At 35.9% G+C, this 17136-nt stretch overlaps 1 protein-coding gene across 2 annotated transcripts in view; it reads left to right on the top strand.

Moving 5' to 3' along the window:
- Positions 1 to 17136, top strand: part of MYH11 (myosin heavy chain 11) — a 122787-nt gene that overhangs the window by 34002 nt on the left and 71649 nt on the right. For both annotated transcript variants that reach the window (XM_074280620.1, XM_074280619.1), the window contains exon 4: positions 13579 to 13606. In XM_074280620.1, the coding sequence (XP_074136721.1) occupies positions 13579 to 13606 (28 nt within the window). The remainder of the gene's footprint in view (positions 1 to 13578; positions 13607 to 17136) is intronic.

Raw genomic sequence — 17136 nt, 5'->3', positions numbered from 1 at the left:
ACATTTTTTAAAAAAGATATATCAAACAGCAATTTGATATTTTCCCATTCAAGTATGGAAGGAGGAAGCATGGTACAGTGAATAAAGTCCTGCCTCTTGAGTTAGTGTATGTGGACTTTGGTGATGGGTTTTTTTTTGGCTATAGCAACATGCAAAGACCATTTATTACAATATGAAGGGAATGTAGTCTGTATTAGAAGAGGGTAATCTGTGCCAATAAATTATAGATCTTTCAAAAGGTAAAATTCTATTTAATAAATACTTATTTACTGTCTCTCATGTATTAAATTCTGGGAAAGAAAGATAGACACATCATGGTTCTTACTATGGAGCAGGAATTTATAATCTAATGGGAATTTTAAAAATGTACACAAATTATTGTGATGTAAGGCAGCATGATGTTGGCCAAAAATTTGGAGTCAGGAATCTAGGTTCAAATCCCAACTCTGTCTCTTGCTATTTGTATGACCTTGGGTAAATAATGAATCTTTTTTAGGATTCTTATTTGTAAAATGAGGAAATTAGACATACTGATCCTACCAATTTTAAATTCTCTTATCTAAAAAGATAGTGGAATAGATGCAAAGATGATGTCAAGGTGATGTACCATGATGGATTTGAGGAGGAAAGGTAGGAGGGAAGCATAAAGAATGAAATTTGACCATCTGGATTAGGCTGGATTAACAGAGGATATGGTCCTTGTGTTGGACCTTCAAAGAGGGATTGGTTTTCCACAGATGGGCACAGGAAGTAGAAGTATGCTCCAAGAATGTATGGCAGCATGAACCTTTAAAGGTGTGGAGATAGAAAAGGACTGGCTAGAAAATGGGGAAGCTAGGAAGTCCTGAATCTGAATTCACATCCAGGCTAAGATACTTCCTAGCTGTGAGATCTTAAGCAAATCACTTAGCCTCCCTCTGCCTCCTGTTTCCTCATCTTTCCCAGGGTTCTTGTGAGAATTAAACAAGATAATTGTAAAGCTCTTAGCATTATGCCTGGCACACAGCAAGCACTTTATAAATATTTATTGTTTAGTTGTTTTTCAGTTATCTTACTCTTTATGAATTCATTTGACATTTTTCTTGACAAAACTATAGAAATGCTTTCCGATTTTTTTTTCCAGTTAATTTTATAAATAAGGAAACTGAGGCAAACAGAGTAAATGACGTATTCAGGATCACTTATCTACTAAGTGTCTGGGGCCAGATTTGAACTCAAGAAAACAAGTCTTCCTTACTCCAGGCCTATCACTCTATCCCTACATCTCCTGGCTGCTGCATATAAATTGTAGCTATCATTATTATTATGAGTATTATTAATATGGAAGACTGATGGGTGGCATAATAGATAGAGCTCTGGACCTGAGGTCAGGAAGATCTGAATTCAAATTTGGTCTCAGACACTTACTAGCTGTGAAACTCTAGAGAAGTCACTTAACTAACCCTTGTCTGCCTCAGTTTCCTCATTTGCAAAATAGGAGTAATAATACCTACCTATTGCAAGAATCAAATGAGATAATATTGTAAAGTGCTTTACAAACATTAAAGTGTTATGTAATTGTTGTTCTTATTTATATCTAATCTCTTTGAGAGGAGGGAGTTTCATTCTTTATCTTTATATCCCGAAAACTTATCTAGTACACGTAGCAATCACTTCATAAATGCTTATTGATTGGTTGGTTTGTGATCAAGTACAAAGTGATTTCTAGTTGCATAATGCAGAACCACTTTGCCTCCTCATTTATTTGGATTTGCTCATTGACTTTTGTTGTGCTGAAGTTCACTTTTAGGCTTGACCTAGATATTTTGATGGGTGTATGTGGGCATTTCCATTCATGATGCTGTGGAAAGTTCTCCACCGTTTCTCATTCAAAGTCATTCTAGCGACATATGTTTTTCTGTAAAAACCATCACAGAAGATCTACTCAGTATTTTGAAGGTCAGAGGAAGCATTGGCTCTCAATAGCTTAGGGGTATCAAGAAAACAAATACTTTTAGGCTGTCCTTGGAAAAAGATTTCATAGTACAAATTAGATTGTAAAAGGAGTTGTGGAGAAATGGGGAGGAATAACTGGATTTGGAGCACAGGAACCTGAGTTTCCATGCTGGCCCTGAAATTAAACTAGCCATGAATAACTAAGCAAGTCCTGTGTTACTGAGTCTCAGTTTCCTTATCTCCAAAATGGGAATAATAATACTTTCTCTATATATTCAGAGGGTTATTCTGAAGAAATTTCATTGTAAGCCTTTAAGATATTTATAAATGTGAGTTGTTATTCATTCAATCGAAAAACATTTATTGAATTCCAGCTGTGTGAATAAGTGCTGAGGAAGATAACAAAGTTTAGCTAAATCATAGTTCCTTACATTATGGAGCCTATAGTTTATTAGGGGAATAAGATAAAAATTCAAGTACTATTTATATTTGTATTTTCAGTCATGTATACCTCTTCATGACCCCATTTGGGGTTTTCTTGGTAAGGATACTGAAGTGGTTTACCATTTCTTTCTCCACATCATTTTACCGGTGAGGAAACAGGCAAAAATGGTTATGTGATATGCCCAGGGTTACACAACTGGTAATAATTGTTTGAGACCATATCTGAACTCAGGTTTTCCTGACTCCAGGCCTACACTATATCCATAGTACCATTTAACCCTCCATTGTAATAATTTAGGTGGGTGGTGATTGAGGGAGCTAGGTGGTACAGTGAATAGAGTGCTGGTCCTGGAAGGAAGAGCTGAGTTTGAATTTGGCCTTTGGCACTTATGTAACTGGGTGAATTATATGATTTGTTTGCCTCTGTTTCCTCATATGTAAAACGGGGATAATAATAGCATCTACTACTCAGGATTATAGGGAGGAAATAATAATGGTAAAGTGATGAACACAAATGCCTGGTACATAGTACACTAGGTACTATAAAATTGTTAGCATTATTATTATTATTACCTATATCTATATCATAGAGAAGAGGGAACAGATCCAAGATCATAGAAAAATGAAAACACTGGATATTGAGCTTGACTGGAAGTGAAAGAAAAGAGTCATTCATAATAACAAGTATCCAAAAAGGGAGACTAGAAAACTAAGGACTGATACCCCTAACTGAAACAGCTAAATCAGAAGGAGGGAAAAAACACAAGACAAAAAAAGCAACAAACAACAACAACAAAAAAGGTGAAGATCCACATTTGGTCCCCACAGTCTCTTTCTGGATGTGTATGGCTCTTTCCATCACAGGTCTATTGAAATTATCTTGAATCACCTCATTTTGAAAAGAGCCAAGTTCATCAAATTGATCATCACATAATCTTGTTGTTACTGTGTACAATATTCTTTTGCTTCTGTTTCCTTCACTCAAATCAGTTCTTGTCTTTCCAGGCTTTTCCCAAATCAGCCTGCCCATAATTTCTTATAATATTTCATTACATTCATATGCCAGCTCTCTTTCTTCTGAATCACACTGCCTCCTACTCCTTCTCATCCCTCCTCCGAGGACCCCCACTAATTTCTCTGCAGACAGGATCTTCAGTAGATATGTTGGCAGCTGCAGGAAGATTCAGTATCCCTGGCTGTATATATAGCCATATATACTACAAGATAAATATTTAGCTTCCCATATATCTCTAAAGGGATGCGATGTATGCTATATATACAGACTACGTAAATAGACTTGAACAGACAAGATTCTGTCAGAAGTTCTGTCTCTCACTGTTTATATCTTGGCTTTATGCCTATACCCCTGGGAATAGAGTGTAGATTTTTTTTTCTGGAAATGGAAATATCATTTCAATGGCCAAGGAGAATGCTCATTACTGGTATTGATTGTCAAGTTGTCCTAAATCTTGAAATTAGGTGAGAGTGAATTAAAAGATTTAATGAATATTAATTAGCGAGGGAGATGCTACATGTTTTCAGCAGGTCTGTAACCAAGTTGCCCTGCATTAATTTGCACTCTTCTAGGTTCAAATCTCTTCTCCCAAATATCTGTTGGATTTATTTGCTCAAAATCTTGGCCCAAAATAAAATTTGACCAATAGTAAGAGACATTATACAAATGAGAACTCCAATTTTAAACACCCATGACAGCTTGGTGGAAATTAATGAATTTGAACAAATTAAAAATACTAACCTTAAATATTTTGCCAGCAAATAGAAAATGAATATAATACTTAGGACAACAAGAAGGACTTAATACATTTACATTTAACTGACTGTATTTTAGTCACCAAATATCTTTTCTCCAGATTAGAAAAAATGTTTTTTTTTGTTTTTTTTTACAATTTGCATTTGTTTATATGTTGCTTTGGAAATCATCATAATAACAGCTAACATTTATATAGCACTTTCTAGGTGGCAGTCCCTAGCTAAATGTAAATAGCTCTAAGCAATTTATAATTATTTCATCTGATCTTCACAACAACCCTGGGAGACAGATGCTATTTATTATCTCTATTTTACCCATGAGGAAACTGAGGCAGAAATTAAATGATTTGCCCAATATTACGCAGCTAGTCAATGTTTGAAGTCAGATTTGGACTTGGTTCTTCTTGACATGTATTCTTTATCTATATGTTTTATTTCCTCCAGTTATAACAGTCCTATAACAATGGCTTGAAGTTGGAGTTTGTTTTCAGAAGCTCTGAAGTTTAACTATATGTTCAGTCATTTTTTCAGTCATGATTCCATTTGAGGTTTTCCTGACAAAGATACTGGCCTGGTTTGCCATTCATTTCCTCCTCTAGTTCATTTTACAAATGAGGAAACCGAGGCAAACAGAGTTGAGAGACTTACCCAGAGTCACACAACTACTAAGTGTTCAAAGTCAAATTTGAATTCAGGAAAATGAATTTTTCTGAATTTGGACCACACTCTTTGCACTATGGAGCCACCTAACAAGCTCTGCTATATGGCCATGTGTAAATCACTTCATCTCAGTCTCAATTTCTTGTTCATAAATGTAAAATGTTCATAAGGCTTGTAATGTCAACCTCACAGGGTTGTTGTTATAGGAAATCAATTTGTAAATCTTAAAATACTACAGAATGTGAGCCATTAGTGCTATTATTATTTAGTTGTTCAAAGTTAATACTATTTGCTGCTAATATTACTATTACTATTGAACCTTTTGTGTACAGAATATTGAAGGAGTTTGGAATACAAGAAAGATAAAAGATTAAAAACATCTGCCCACAGGCTATTTGTGAAGACAGACTATACACTGTTGGAGAATGTTGAAGAACATTTACAAGACAGTATACAAACACATTTCCTTTCCTACAGGCTGTTAGCATGGGGGTGTTGTCTGACTGGTAATGTGAAAGAAAGGTCAGACATCTTCTGTTTGAGCCCAGAAGGCAGAATCAGGAGGCAAAGGGTGGAAACTATAAGTCACTATAAGGAAAACCTTCTTAACAATTCAAGCTGTCCACAATAGAATGCATTAACCTGTGATGGGTTTCTAATCACTGGAGGTCTTCAAGCAGATGCTGAATGATTTGTCACAGATATTGTATGTAGAAAAGGGATGCTGCTTCAGGTAGAGATTGGTCTAGATAATCTTTAAACTATCTCTAAGCCTATAATTTGAGAATTGAGTCCTTAGAAGTCATTTAATCTAGGGATTATTAATCTAGGTTTCGTATACCCCAATGTGGCCTTTGAATCGATTTCAGGGGATCCATGAACTTGGAAAACAGGATGCCTAGCAAGGTGACTAACCCAAGATTCTATGCAAGTAGAGTGGAGGCTTTGGAGGAAGAAGCTTTCATAGAATGGCTCTGAGTAAACAAGTGAAGTCTCTCTGGGGCTTCACTTTTCAATTTGTCTAATGAGGGTATGGGACTAGAGGCTTTCTAGAGTTTTTTTTCTAGTTCTATGTGTATGATTCTATGCCCCTTCCAAATTAGAATTGAATGAGTCTGAGTTCTAATTCTGGAACTTGGTTTTCCACAATTACCAATTATTTACTTTTATCTAGCACTATAAGGTTTACAAAGTAATTTCCTTATAGAATATTGTTGTGAGGAAAATAGAGCAAGTTTTATGCTCCCCATTTTATAGATGAGAAAATTGAGGTTCAGGGTGCTTAAGTGAATAGTTTTCCATGGTCACAGCCCTAGTCAATATTGGAGCTGAGATATAAATCCTGACTCCAAGTCCAGGACTCTTTCCACTCACTATCCTCCCTTCTACTAGGCCTCAGTTTTCTAATTTCTCTGAGGTTCTTTCCTCATCTGACTAAAGAAGAATAAATAGTTGACATGATCTCTAAAGTCCCTTTCAATGCTAACATTCTGTGATTCAACATCTCTTTGGGAATTGTTTCCAGATATCGTGATATATTTTGCAAAAAGTATTCTCGATGTGCGCATATCACAGAATCTCAAAGTTGGAAGAAAACTTGATCATTTATTCCAACTCCTCTGGAAGTTGGAATGCTTTTCTCTATATCCTCAAAAATTGGTCATCTCGTCTCTGCTTGAAGACCTTCAGAAGTAGGAAATTCTTCATACTTTGAGGGTGGATCTAATTTCTGGAAAGAGCTCAAAGTATTTTGGCGCCCCCTCTGATGAACTGGGAGTGTTTATTCTGGAGGTGAGAAGATTTAGGAAGCATATGATCATTATTCTCAAATGTTAGAAGAAGAATCAGATTGATCCCCTTGGCTCCAAAGGGTTTAATTATGATTCACTGGAAGTCACAGGGAGTGAGGTTTTGAGTCATTCTAAGAAAAAGTTGCCTAACACATTGACCCACACTTACTATCATATACCAAGATAAGGTCAAAATGGGTTCATGATCTAGACCTAAAGAATGATATTATAAGTAAATTAGAAGAACATAGGATAGTTCACCTCTCAGACCTGTGCAGGAATTTGTGACCAAAGAAGAACTAAAGGTCATTATAATCATAAAATAGATAATTTTGATTATATTAAATTAAAAAGATTTTGTTCAAATAAAACTAATGCAGACAAGATTAGAAGGGAAGCAATAAAATGGGAAACATTTTTACATCCAAAGATTCTGATAAGGCCTCATTTTCAAAATAAATAAAGAATTGACTCAAATTTATAAAAAATCAAGCCATTTTCCAATTGAGAAATGGTCAAAGGACATAAACAATTTTCAGATGAAGAAATTGAAACTATTTCTAGTCATATGAAAGAGTGTTCCAAATCACTATTGATCAGAGAAATGGAAATTAAGACAACTCTGAGATACCACTACACACCTGTCACATTGGCTAAGATGACAGGAACAAATAATGATGAATGTTGGAGGGGATGTGGGAAAACTGGGACACTGATGCATTGTTGGTGGAGTTGTGAATGGATCCAATCATTCTGGAGAACAATTTGGAACTCAAATTGCTCAAAAAGTTATCAAACTGTGCATACCCGTTGACCCAGCAGTATTACTACTGGGCCTTATGACAAACAGATCTTCACAGAGAGACTCTCTGATTTCAGAGGGGCCTGGAAATGCTTACATGAACTGATGCTAAGTGAAATGAGTAAAACCAGGAGATCATTATACATGGCAATAACAAGACTATACAATGATCAATTCCTGACTCTCTTCAACAATGAGATGATTCAAACCAGTTCCAATTGTTCAGTAATGAACCTCAGAGAGAGGATTATGGGAAATGAGTGTGGACTACAACATAGCATTTTCGCTCTTTCTGTTGTTTGTTTGCATTTTTTTGTTTTCCTTCTCAGATTTTTTTTCTTTCTTTCTAGATCTGATTTTTCTTGTTCAGCAAGATAACTGTATAAATATGTATACATACATTGGATTTAACATATATTTTAACATATTTAACATGTATTGGACTACCTGCCATCTAGGGTAGGGATTGGAGGGAAGGAGGGGAAAATTTGGAACAGAAGGTTTTGCAAGGGTCAATGTTGAAAAGTTACCCATGCATATGTTTTGTAAATAAAAAGCTATAAAAAAAGTTCCTCACCCCCCCCCCAAAAAAAATAAGTTGCCTTAACAATTAAAATTTTTTAAATGGAATGAGTTGCTTCAAAAAGTCTTCAAGTAGAGGCTTGCTTGGTATATTTTGGAGGGAATCCTTGCTTTACATAGGAATTGGAGGAGATGATGTTCAAGATCCCTTCCAACTAACAAGATTCTAATTATCCTGTGACTGACTGGTAGGATTTGGACTATCTTCTTAAATTGAAATTGAAATATGAAAAAAACTAGCTTCCTTGTTTGAATGAGTATAGTGACTTGTCCTTTCTCAGTTGTCTACCTTGTAACTTATATTTTTTAAAAAATCAAAACTTCACAAATAAACTATTTCTTTTAGACCATGGATCTTTTAGACTATAGCCCAAGGGCCAATCCAATTTTATTTAAAAATGTAAATCACAGGAAATATAAAACCAGGCAGTGGGCAAGATTTGCTCCTGGCACAGTGCATGGCATGTTGTATGAGCTTATTTAATCCTTGCTGAGTGATTAAAGTACATACTCTACTCATAATTGGTTTAGTAACAACTTTATATATGAAGGATTGATTATTATTTATAATAATAACACTTTTGGAATAAGATCCATGTGGAGATTCTAGGAACCAACTTTGTAAATTTTCTGTGTGAGCAGTTATATTTTAGATGTCAGAAATCCACAAATTCTATAAGTCAGATCTTGATTTATAGTTTTCTTGGTTGCCTAGACTTTTAAAAAATGATAAAGAAAATGTTAATAATGTAGATTAAATTTAAAAGTGTGTTGGGAGTATAGTTTTGTGGTTGGTTGGTTGTTTTTTGGAATCAGTTGCTAAGCATTTACCATTACACCACCAGTCTTATCCATTAGTGCTCACATCCATCCCATGCTAAAATCTGAACCACATTTTAACTTCATAGTTCTGACATTAGACTATCTTTTATAAACTTTTTTCCCATTTCTTTTTCTTAAAAAGTTTTTTTTTTTTAACATTCGTTGTTGTTGTTGTTGTTTTAAATTTGAGTTTCAAATCCTCCCCCTTCTTTCTACCCTTTCTCTACCTAGGCAGGTGGTAGCTATCAATTTATTTCCCAGGACGGATAATAGATACATACATGCCAATCAATCATGACTCTCTGATGGCAAGTTTTGGCCAGAGGATCCTCTGATGAGGGATAAAGATTAGGAACAAGAGAGGATATAGAATGAATTAGGTTTCTAGATGCAGCTGAAGTGTATGAGAGCTCTACAGGGATAGGACTCCTCGGTTAAAAGGCCTCTTTTTCTCTGGGTTTCAGAGTCTCCTGGCATGGGAATTATACCCTTTGGACAGTCTAGCCAGGAATGAGTCTAAAGAAGCAGGAAGTAAGTGAGTAGAGCTTGAAGCTGTGTTTTCTCCTTTTATGGTCAAGTTGCCAACTTGCTCTTTCATAGTGATAAACCATCAGATTATGTTTGTGATCAGGCAGAAATAGCCAAGTCTGTTGGGAGCTGGGGGCCCTCCGTGGTTCCAAGGGCAGGCTGGAGAGGGAGCTGAAAAGGGATTTGCCAAGTTGCTTTATCTCCTGGGAAAACTCACCCTGGATGTAGAGACCATCTGCCTCTCTTCACCAGGATTTTTGAGATGCTAACCACTTCTAAGAGAGTGAAAAATCTGAGGGAAAGATTAAGGACTCCTTTTTACTTACTCGGCTGTTTAGAGCTCTATGAAAGGGGAGGAAGGAGAGAAACGAAGATGAATTTTGTGAGCCTGGGAGGCACAGAGGGCTGACGTGAGGTGTCTTCAAAAGAGCACATGGGCTCAAGTATTTGGAAACTAGACAGTAGAAAGTTAGTTGGCAGCTTTGTTGAAAGATCTCTTCTAGCCAATATGACACTCTCATCCATGACTGCCTTTTAAGGGAGAAAACAAAAACAATTATTTCTCCTCTCCATGTCATAGTCAAGAAAACTGAGACTTTGGGATAAGGATATCTGGCAGAATTTACTCAGTGTTACATAGGGTAAATAATGGCAGAGGCAAAATTTAAATCCAGGCTTTCTTTTCGGATCCAGAGTCAAATCAGGGCTCAAGGAATGAATGGAATAAGAAACACCAAGATATTGGAGTCTGCTTTTATTCTGTGATTCCAGAAAATTCATGGTTTGATAACTATATGGAGCATCAATTTCTTCTATTAAACTGATCTCAGATAGCTTCCCACGCTTTGAACCAGAGCTTTTCAGATGGGAATTTCCCAGGCCATAGGTCTCCTAGCAGTCTCCACTGCTAAGCAGCCCTTTAGCTAGCATTCTCACGTCAGCCTCCTTCCAATTATTATCTCTGAGGTCCTGTGCAGTGCCCTCTGGCTAAAATTTGACACACATATTTCTCTCACTTTGGGCATAAACTTTTTTGATGAGTGGGAAAATTATTCCACTTTATCATCGATGAAAATGGATTAAAAGGATTTATTTATCTCACAATTATAACTGCTTCCTCAAAATAGTTCCAGGTCTTTGTTTATCTGGGTGATGTGACTTTTCCTACCCTCAATTCTGAATTTATTTGGTATCATTTGATATCCTTCTATTTTCTTTAAAAATTTTGAATAATAGCATTTTATTTTCAAAATACATGCAAAACCTCATGTTCCACATTTCCCCCCTTCCCTTTCCCCTCTCCTAAACAGCAAGTAATCTAATACAAGTTAAACATGTGAAGTTCTTCTAAACATATTTCCACATTTATCATGTTTCACAAGAAAAATCAGGATCAAAAAGGAAAAGAAATGAGAAAGAAAAACAAAAGCAAGCAAACAACAACAAAGGTAAAAATTGTCCCCATAGTTCTCTCTGGATGCAAAGAGGATTATCATACTATTGGTGGGAAGTAACAGTTTGATGGAGAAAGACACCATTTTTTTTTTTTTTTGAGGCAGCAAATTAAATATGAAAGAAGGCTATCTTTGGTGTCTTGCAAGACCTGAGTTCCTTATGCCTCTGATGCAGACTAGCTGGAACCTTGGGCAAGTCAATGGCTTAATAATGTGGGCAACTCTCCAAAGCTACAAGTTACAGATCACTTGCCAGTCTGTACTGGTGGAAGGAGTTTTCCCATGAAAATTTCCTAAATTAACCCCCCAAAGTTCCAAAAGCTGCTACACTTGATAGAGATAGATAAGGGATTCTGTTTTTAATGCTGCCTTTCTCTGAACCTCATTTTTTTCTATCTCTGTTAATAGAATTTTACTGTATTGGTCTCTAACTGTGTATAACTGGAGCTATACAAAGCAGGCTTTTTTCCAGACCAAACCAAACCAAAGCAGAGTTTTGATATCAAGTAGCATTTTCATTAATCCCTTTCAGAGTGAGGAATACAGTTTGCAAACTGGAAGCTCTCCAGAGCAGGAGCCCTATTTGTGGTAGTAAAGGCAGAAATGTTTATAAGCAAATTATAAGTGGAAAGGAAGGAGGAAGGTAGAATGCAATAGTATTGCATTTTCAGAGCCTGAATGCTTTCCTACCACAAGCCCACTAGTGCACAACAGTATGGGTTTTCTCCAGTCCTGTGGGAACGGTTCTTAAGTGATTATTTCAAATCTCAGGTGGTCATTACTTGGGAGGGGATAGGACCAGAGTTCTGGGACAGGAACAGGTTTTTCAATCTTCGCTTCACTTCACTTACGATACATAGGAGAACATTATCAAGAATTGATTGATCATTTCAAGCTGCATTGTAAGACTCTGACTTTCAAGTCAGAATAAGCTTGATAGATCCTCTCTGTCTCTCTGTCTCTGTCTCTCTGTCTCTGTCTCTCTGTCTCTCTCTCTCTCTGTCTCTCTCTCTCTCTCTCTCTCTCTCTCTCTCTCTCTCTCTCTCTCTCTCTCTCTCTCTCTCTCTCTCTCTCTCTCTCTCTCTCCATTAGTTACTCCAGCTAAAGGGCTATTTTATCAGCCCCAAGGCTTTGAAGTTCAGATGGCCCAAGCTTGAGCTTTTCTGAGATTCTTTCTATAGTTCCTACAAATACTCAAAGCTCATTCAGTTCCCTGGAGGAATTTTATAAATTAAAATGTATGGCAAAGGAGAGAAAGAACAGAAGTTTTAAAATCCCTTTGCTATTTTATTTTCTTTTTCCCCTTTCCTTTGGTAGACTAGCACTATGTGATTCTTCTCCTATGAATTAGCTCCTTTGTTCACTTGGGTGAATGAATTAGTGAGAAGGATTTGATTTGTTTTTTGCCTCTGGTCATGTGGGTATTCTGTCAGATCGGGATGACTGCTTATGAGTAGATGGAAATCAAACAATTTATAATTTTAGCAGCGGGGTTTTTTTTTTTTTTGATCTGCCTCTCTAGATTGTAAGCCTCAGGTAGGTAGGCAAATTCATTTTCAACATACTTTGTAAAATCCCACTGTATACAATTCCTCTTCTTGCTACCTCTCTAGCTTTTCTTCTCACTATTCCTTAGGTTAGCTATACTTTTATTTTTATTTTTTTGGTTAGCTATACGTTTTAAAAAATAGTATTTTATTTTCCCAAATATATGTAAAGTTGTTTTTCAATATTCACCTTTGCAAAATTTTGTGTTCCAAAATTTTCTCCCTCTCTCCCCTCTTCTTCTCTTCTCTAGACAGCAAGTAATCCAATACAGGTTAAACATGTACAATTTTTCTAAACATATTTCCACATTTATCATGTTGCACAAGAAAAATCAAATCAAAAAAGGAAAAAAGTGAGAAAGAAAAAAACAAGTAGCATACATAAAATAGCAACAAAAAAAATGAAAATACTATGTTGTAATCCACACTCTGTCCTTATAGTCCTCTCTCTGGAGGCAAATGGCTATATCATTAATCTGTTATATTCAATTTCATAAGCTTTTATTTTAATAGTATTTTATTTTCCCAAATACACACAAAGAAAGTTTTCAACATTTATCTTTGCAACACCTTGTGTTCCAATTTTTTTCACTGTCTTTCCCCTCCCCAAGACAGCAAGGAATCCGATTTAAGTTAAAGGGCAATTCTTCTAAACATTTCCATATTCCTCTTGCTGCCCAAGAAAAATCAGATCAAAAGGGGAAAAAACATGAAAAAGAAAAAACCCAAGAAAACAAACAACAGCAAGAGAGGTGATAATGCTATGCTTTGATCTACATTCAGTCTCCATAGTTCTCTCTCTGAATGCAGATTATTCTTTCCATCACAAGTCTATTGGAATTGTAATGGCTCTAGATTATTCTCTTATAGGAGTGCTAGGTCATTCTAGAGGTTCTTTCCATAGAGCAAAAGTATTTTTAAAGAAGTTTGCTGCCTAGGGTCCTAGCTAGGAGGGAATGCTAGCTATAGCATAAAGGAATTACCTAACTGGAGACATTTGGGAAATGATTAGATACAGTTTCCCCAGCATTCTCATAGCCCTCTGACACTTGGGTTTCCCTTTGAGTTTGTTCTTTGACCAGTCCTGGGGCTCTGAGCTAGGGATACTTAATCCTTCCCTTGGCTCTCCACAAACCTGGAGAGTCAAGTAGGAGCTGCTAAATGAAAAGTCTTTAAAGTGAAATTAAGAACTTTCAGTTCTTGATTTGATTCTAATCCATGGCGTTTTCCTTTTCTGTTCACAGACCGGGAAGATCAGTCTATCCTGTGCACGTAAGTGAAACTGCTGTTTTCTGTCTGTTTAATATACATATGTAGACGTATACTTGTATTCTCTCTCATTTTCCCTCCCTCCCTCTGATTTCTATCTTATTTTTTTCATCCTGAAGCCAACATTGAATAAAATGAGCATTTCCACATACAAAGTACAACGGAGAAATAAGATTTTATATGAAACTCAGAATCTTTCTTAAAAACAGGTTGCTTTTTTAAATTTTAGGTATATAACAACCTCATAACTTTCAAAGCTTTTTGTCTTTGTTCTCTTTTTTCCTAAAATTAATTTTTATCAATTAACAAAAATCTATCTTCTGTTGAAAAGAAAACCTTGTAATAAATATGCATAGTGAAGAAAAACACATTTTCCCCATTGGACAAATCCAAAAACTCTGTGTCTTTTTTAGTACCTTGAGTCCAACACTTCTCTGTGAGGATCCATATCAGTCTTTTGGAATCATGGTTGATCATTGCCTTGCTCAAAGTTCCTAAAATCCTTTAAAGTTGTTTCTCTTTACAGCATTGTTATTATTTTCTAAATTGTTCTGATTCTGCTCACTTTGCTCTGCATCAGTTCATACAGGTCTCCTTAGGTTTCTTTCCTTCCCTTTGATTTATTTAGGTCTAAGACCCTTGCTCTTTCATTAGCTCCATCTCTGTCTCTACCTTTATCTCAGTTTTTTTTTTTTCCAAAATCTATGATCTGGCTTCTCCCAAGTCTCTTTCCCTGTTTCTGGCTCCCTATTTTTCTAAAGTTTGATTCTTCTAACAAAACTCCATTATTATTACCACCCTACATTGAAGGAAATTTAACTTTTTAATGACTGTGCCCCAGGATTACATTCTTTGGGTTATTTCCCATAGATTGGAAGAGAGGGGACATGGATGAGTGGAAAGTGAGAACAACCCTACTTTTTTGACAGTTTCTGAGGAAGAAGGAATAGTAATAGCTGGGACAAAATCCCTGGAAACTCCCTAGAGGCGTGATAGCAGATTAATATTCTTGGCCTACTAAATGGAGAACTTGAAGACTGAGCTCTGTTGAATATTGAGGATAGGAAGAGAATAGAGAATCAATTCCATTACTTCTGTTGGTGAGCTTAAAATGGAACTAAAGTTATATATCTCCAACAGGTAGAGTTTTCTAGTATAACCAGAAAGAGAGTTTGAGGTCTTGGTTCCTAGCTCCAGGGCATTAAACCATTGATGGTAATCAGAGGAATCCTTGGGTGATAGTAAGAGGCTAATGATTATAGAAGACCCTACATTGATTATATAGAAGACCAGAACCACCTAAAGATAGCTCTCCTCAGGTCCCGATTCTTAGCTGCCATTGAGTTTCCAGGATTGAGTACAGAGACAGGTGTGATACAGATTTCTGCTCCCAGAGGCTATGGAGAGGATAGCTGTCTCCTCTCTGGGAGGTGACTCACCCCAAACAGCTGTATCTTGTATCTCTCCTAAGGCCAAAGCAGAGCCCTATAAAAAATGCACTGTTTCTGATGGACTATAGATTACTGCCTTTTTTTCCTTTCCCTGAATAAATTCTTTGTCTTTCATGTAGGATGATTAATGGATGTTTGTTCCCCTCTGGACTAGGACCCCAGTTAATTTGTTTTTCCATTTGGGTCAGTTTTTTCCCCCTTCCTTTAAAAAAGACAAAACAAACAAAAATGTCCTAATAGTTGCTCATGAACTTTTTGTAAGGTGGGTTAGTTTTCTACTATCCCTATTCCTACTCTGAAATTATTTTGAATATACACATTTATAAAAAGTAATTTGAATATAGATATTGTAACATGGATTTATCAGTACGTGTGTGTATTTATATAGTGTGTGAATTTCTTTATATATGCATTGTTCCCATCCTGGGCTGCCTTCACCTTCAGTAAAATGTGAGCTGTTTGAAGGCAATACTTATTTTGACTTTTGTCTTTGCATCCCTGGAACCTCACACAGTGTCTGGCATGTTGTAGCCCCTTGATGAATGCTTGTGAAATTGAATTTCACACAACTAAACCATTGATGGAAATAAATAATGCAGTAATTTGGGTTCTAGTTCTCTTCACTTGAGGACTCTGGCAATTCCTGAGAGACTGTTTCTCTAATAAAATATTCTGCCTTCCTTTCTTATCTCAGAGAAATATAATAAGAATAAAATGAAGTCATAATGAAAACTGTTACATAAGTTCAAAATATAGCAAATATTTGATTATCAACATCATTTGAGAGTACAGATCCAAAATAGATCTTTTAAAATTATAATTCACTTTAGAATGTACTGTTTGTGTGTTTTTACTCTGGAGATAATAATAGTTCACTGACAGATGGTACTTTACATACATTAAGTTATTATTTCATTTGATCTTGACATATACTTTGTGAGATAAATACTATTATTATCCCCATGAGATGAGGAAATTGAGATTCAGAGATGTTAAGTGATTTGCTCAGAATCACACAGCTAGTAAGCAGTAAAGGCAAGATTCAAATCTATATCTTCTTTCCTCTAAGTACATTCTATCTGCCATACTAGGGGGCCTTACCTCTCATTTACTCATTGGGCCTAATCCAATACTCATAAATTGTGATGAAATCATGTGTCTCTTAATCTTTGAAGACATTACATCTTAAAAATGATTAAAATTAGAGTAAGAAAATCTGGGTTCCAGCCCTGGCTTTGCCACTAATCTGCTTTGTGATCTTGAGCAATTCACTTTATTTCTTGAAGTCTCAGGGCCCTGTAAATCGAGGAACTTGGGCTACACAAACTCACAAGACTCAGGGGAACTCTTTCCCATGAACTAGAAAATGTAGGTATTGAGCAATTGTTAATGACCTTTGAAAGCCTGGAGAACCAGAAACATGCTGTACAAATTGAAATGAAATTAAAAATTAAAATCCTAATTTAAAAAAAGCATCTGGAAACTATAGATCTCTGAATTTTGACTTCAACCCTTGGAAGAATTCTAGATGAGCTATAAAAGTGATGGCGTCTGAAAATCTAGAAAAACAAAAAAGAAAGTCATCATTAAGAGATAACATAACTTTATTAAGAACAGGTTATGCAATGTCCTTTTTTTTTCTTTTGGGAAAATATACTATATTGATAAGACAAGTGAATGCTAGACATATATAATCTGATACAAACTTTAGTTCTGTTCAATTGTTTCTCAGTCATATCTGATTCTCTATGACTCCATTTGGGATTTTCTTGGCATAGATATTGAGTGGTTTACCATTTCCTTCTCCAGCTCATTTTTTAGATAAAAAAACTGGGGTAAATAAAGTAAAGTGCTACAGGTCTAGACTTCAGCAGGATATATAACAAAATCTCTTAGGCAAATTTATTTCTCAGTCTGACCTCAAATACTTAAGCTTGGGCAAATCACTTCTCCTCTGTCTTTCTCAGTTTCCCTATCCCCACAAAAAAGGGGCTAAGAGTAGCCCTTAACTTTTAGAGTTCTTGTGAAACTCATATGTGATATTTGTGAAGTGCTTCACAAATTTTAAAGGGCTATAAAAAT

The sequence above is a fragment of the Sminthopsis crassicaudata genome, chromosome 1 (genome assembly GCF_048593235.1).
Source record: "Sminthopsis crassicaudata isolate SCR6 chromosome 1, ASM4859323v1, whole genome shotgun sequence".
In the NCBI taxonomy this organism is placed as follows: Eukaryota; Metazoa; Chordata; class Mammalia; order Dasyuromorphia; family Dasyuridae; genus Sminthopsis; species Sminthopsis crassicaudata.
Note: the sequence above shows the minus strand (reverse complement) of the source record. Positions and strands in the feature narration are given on the sequence as shown.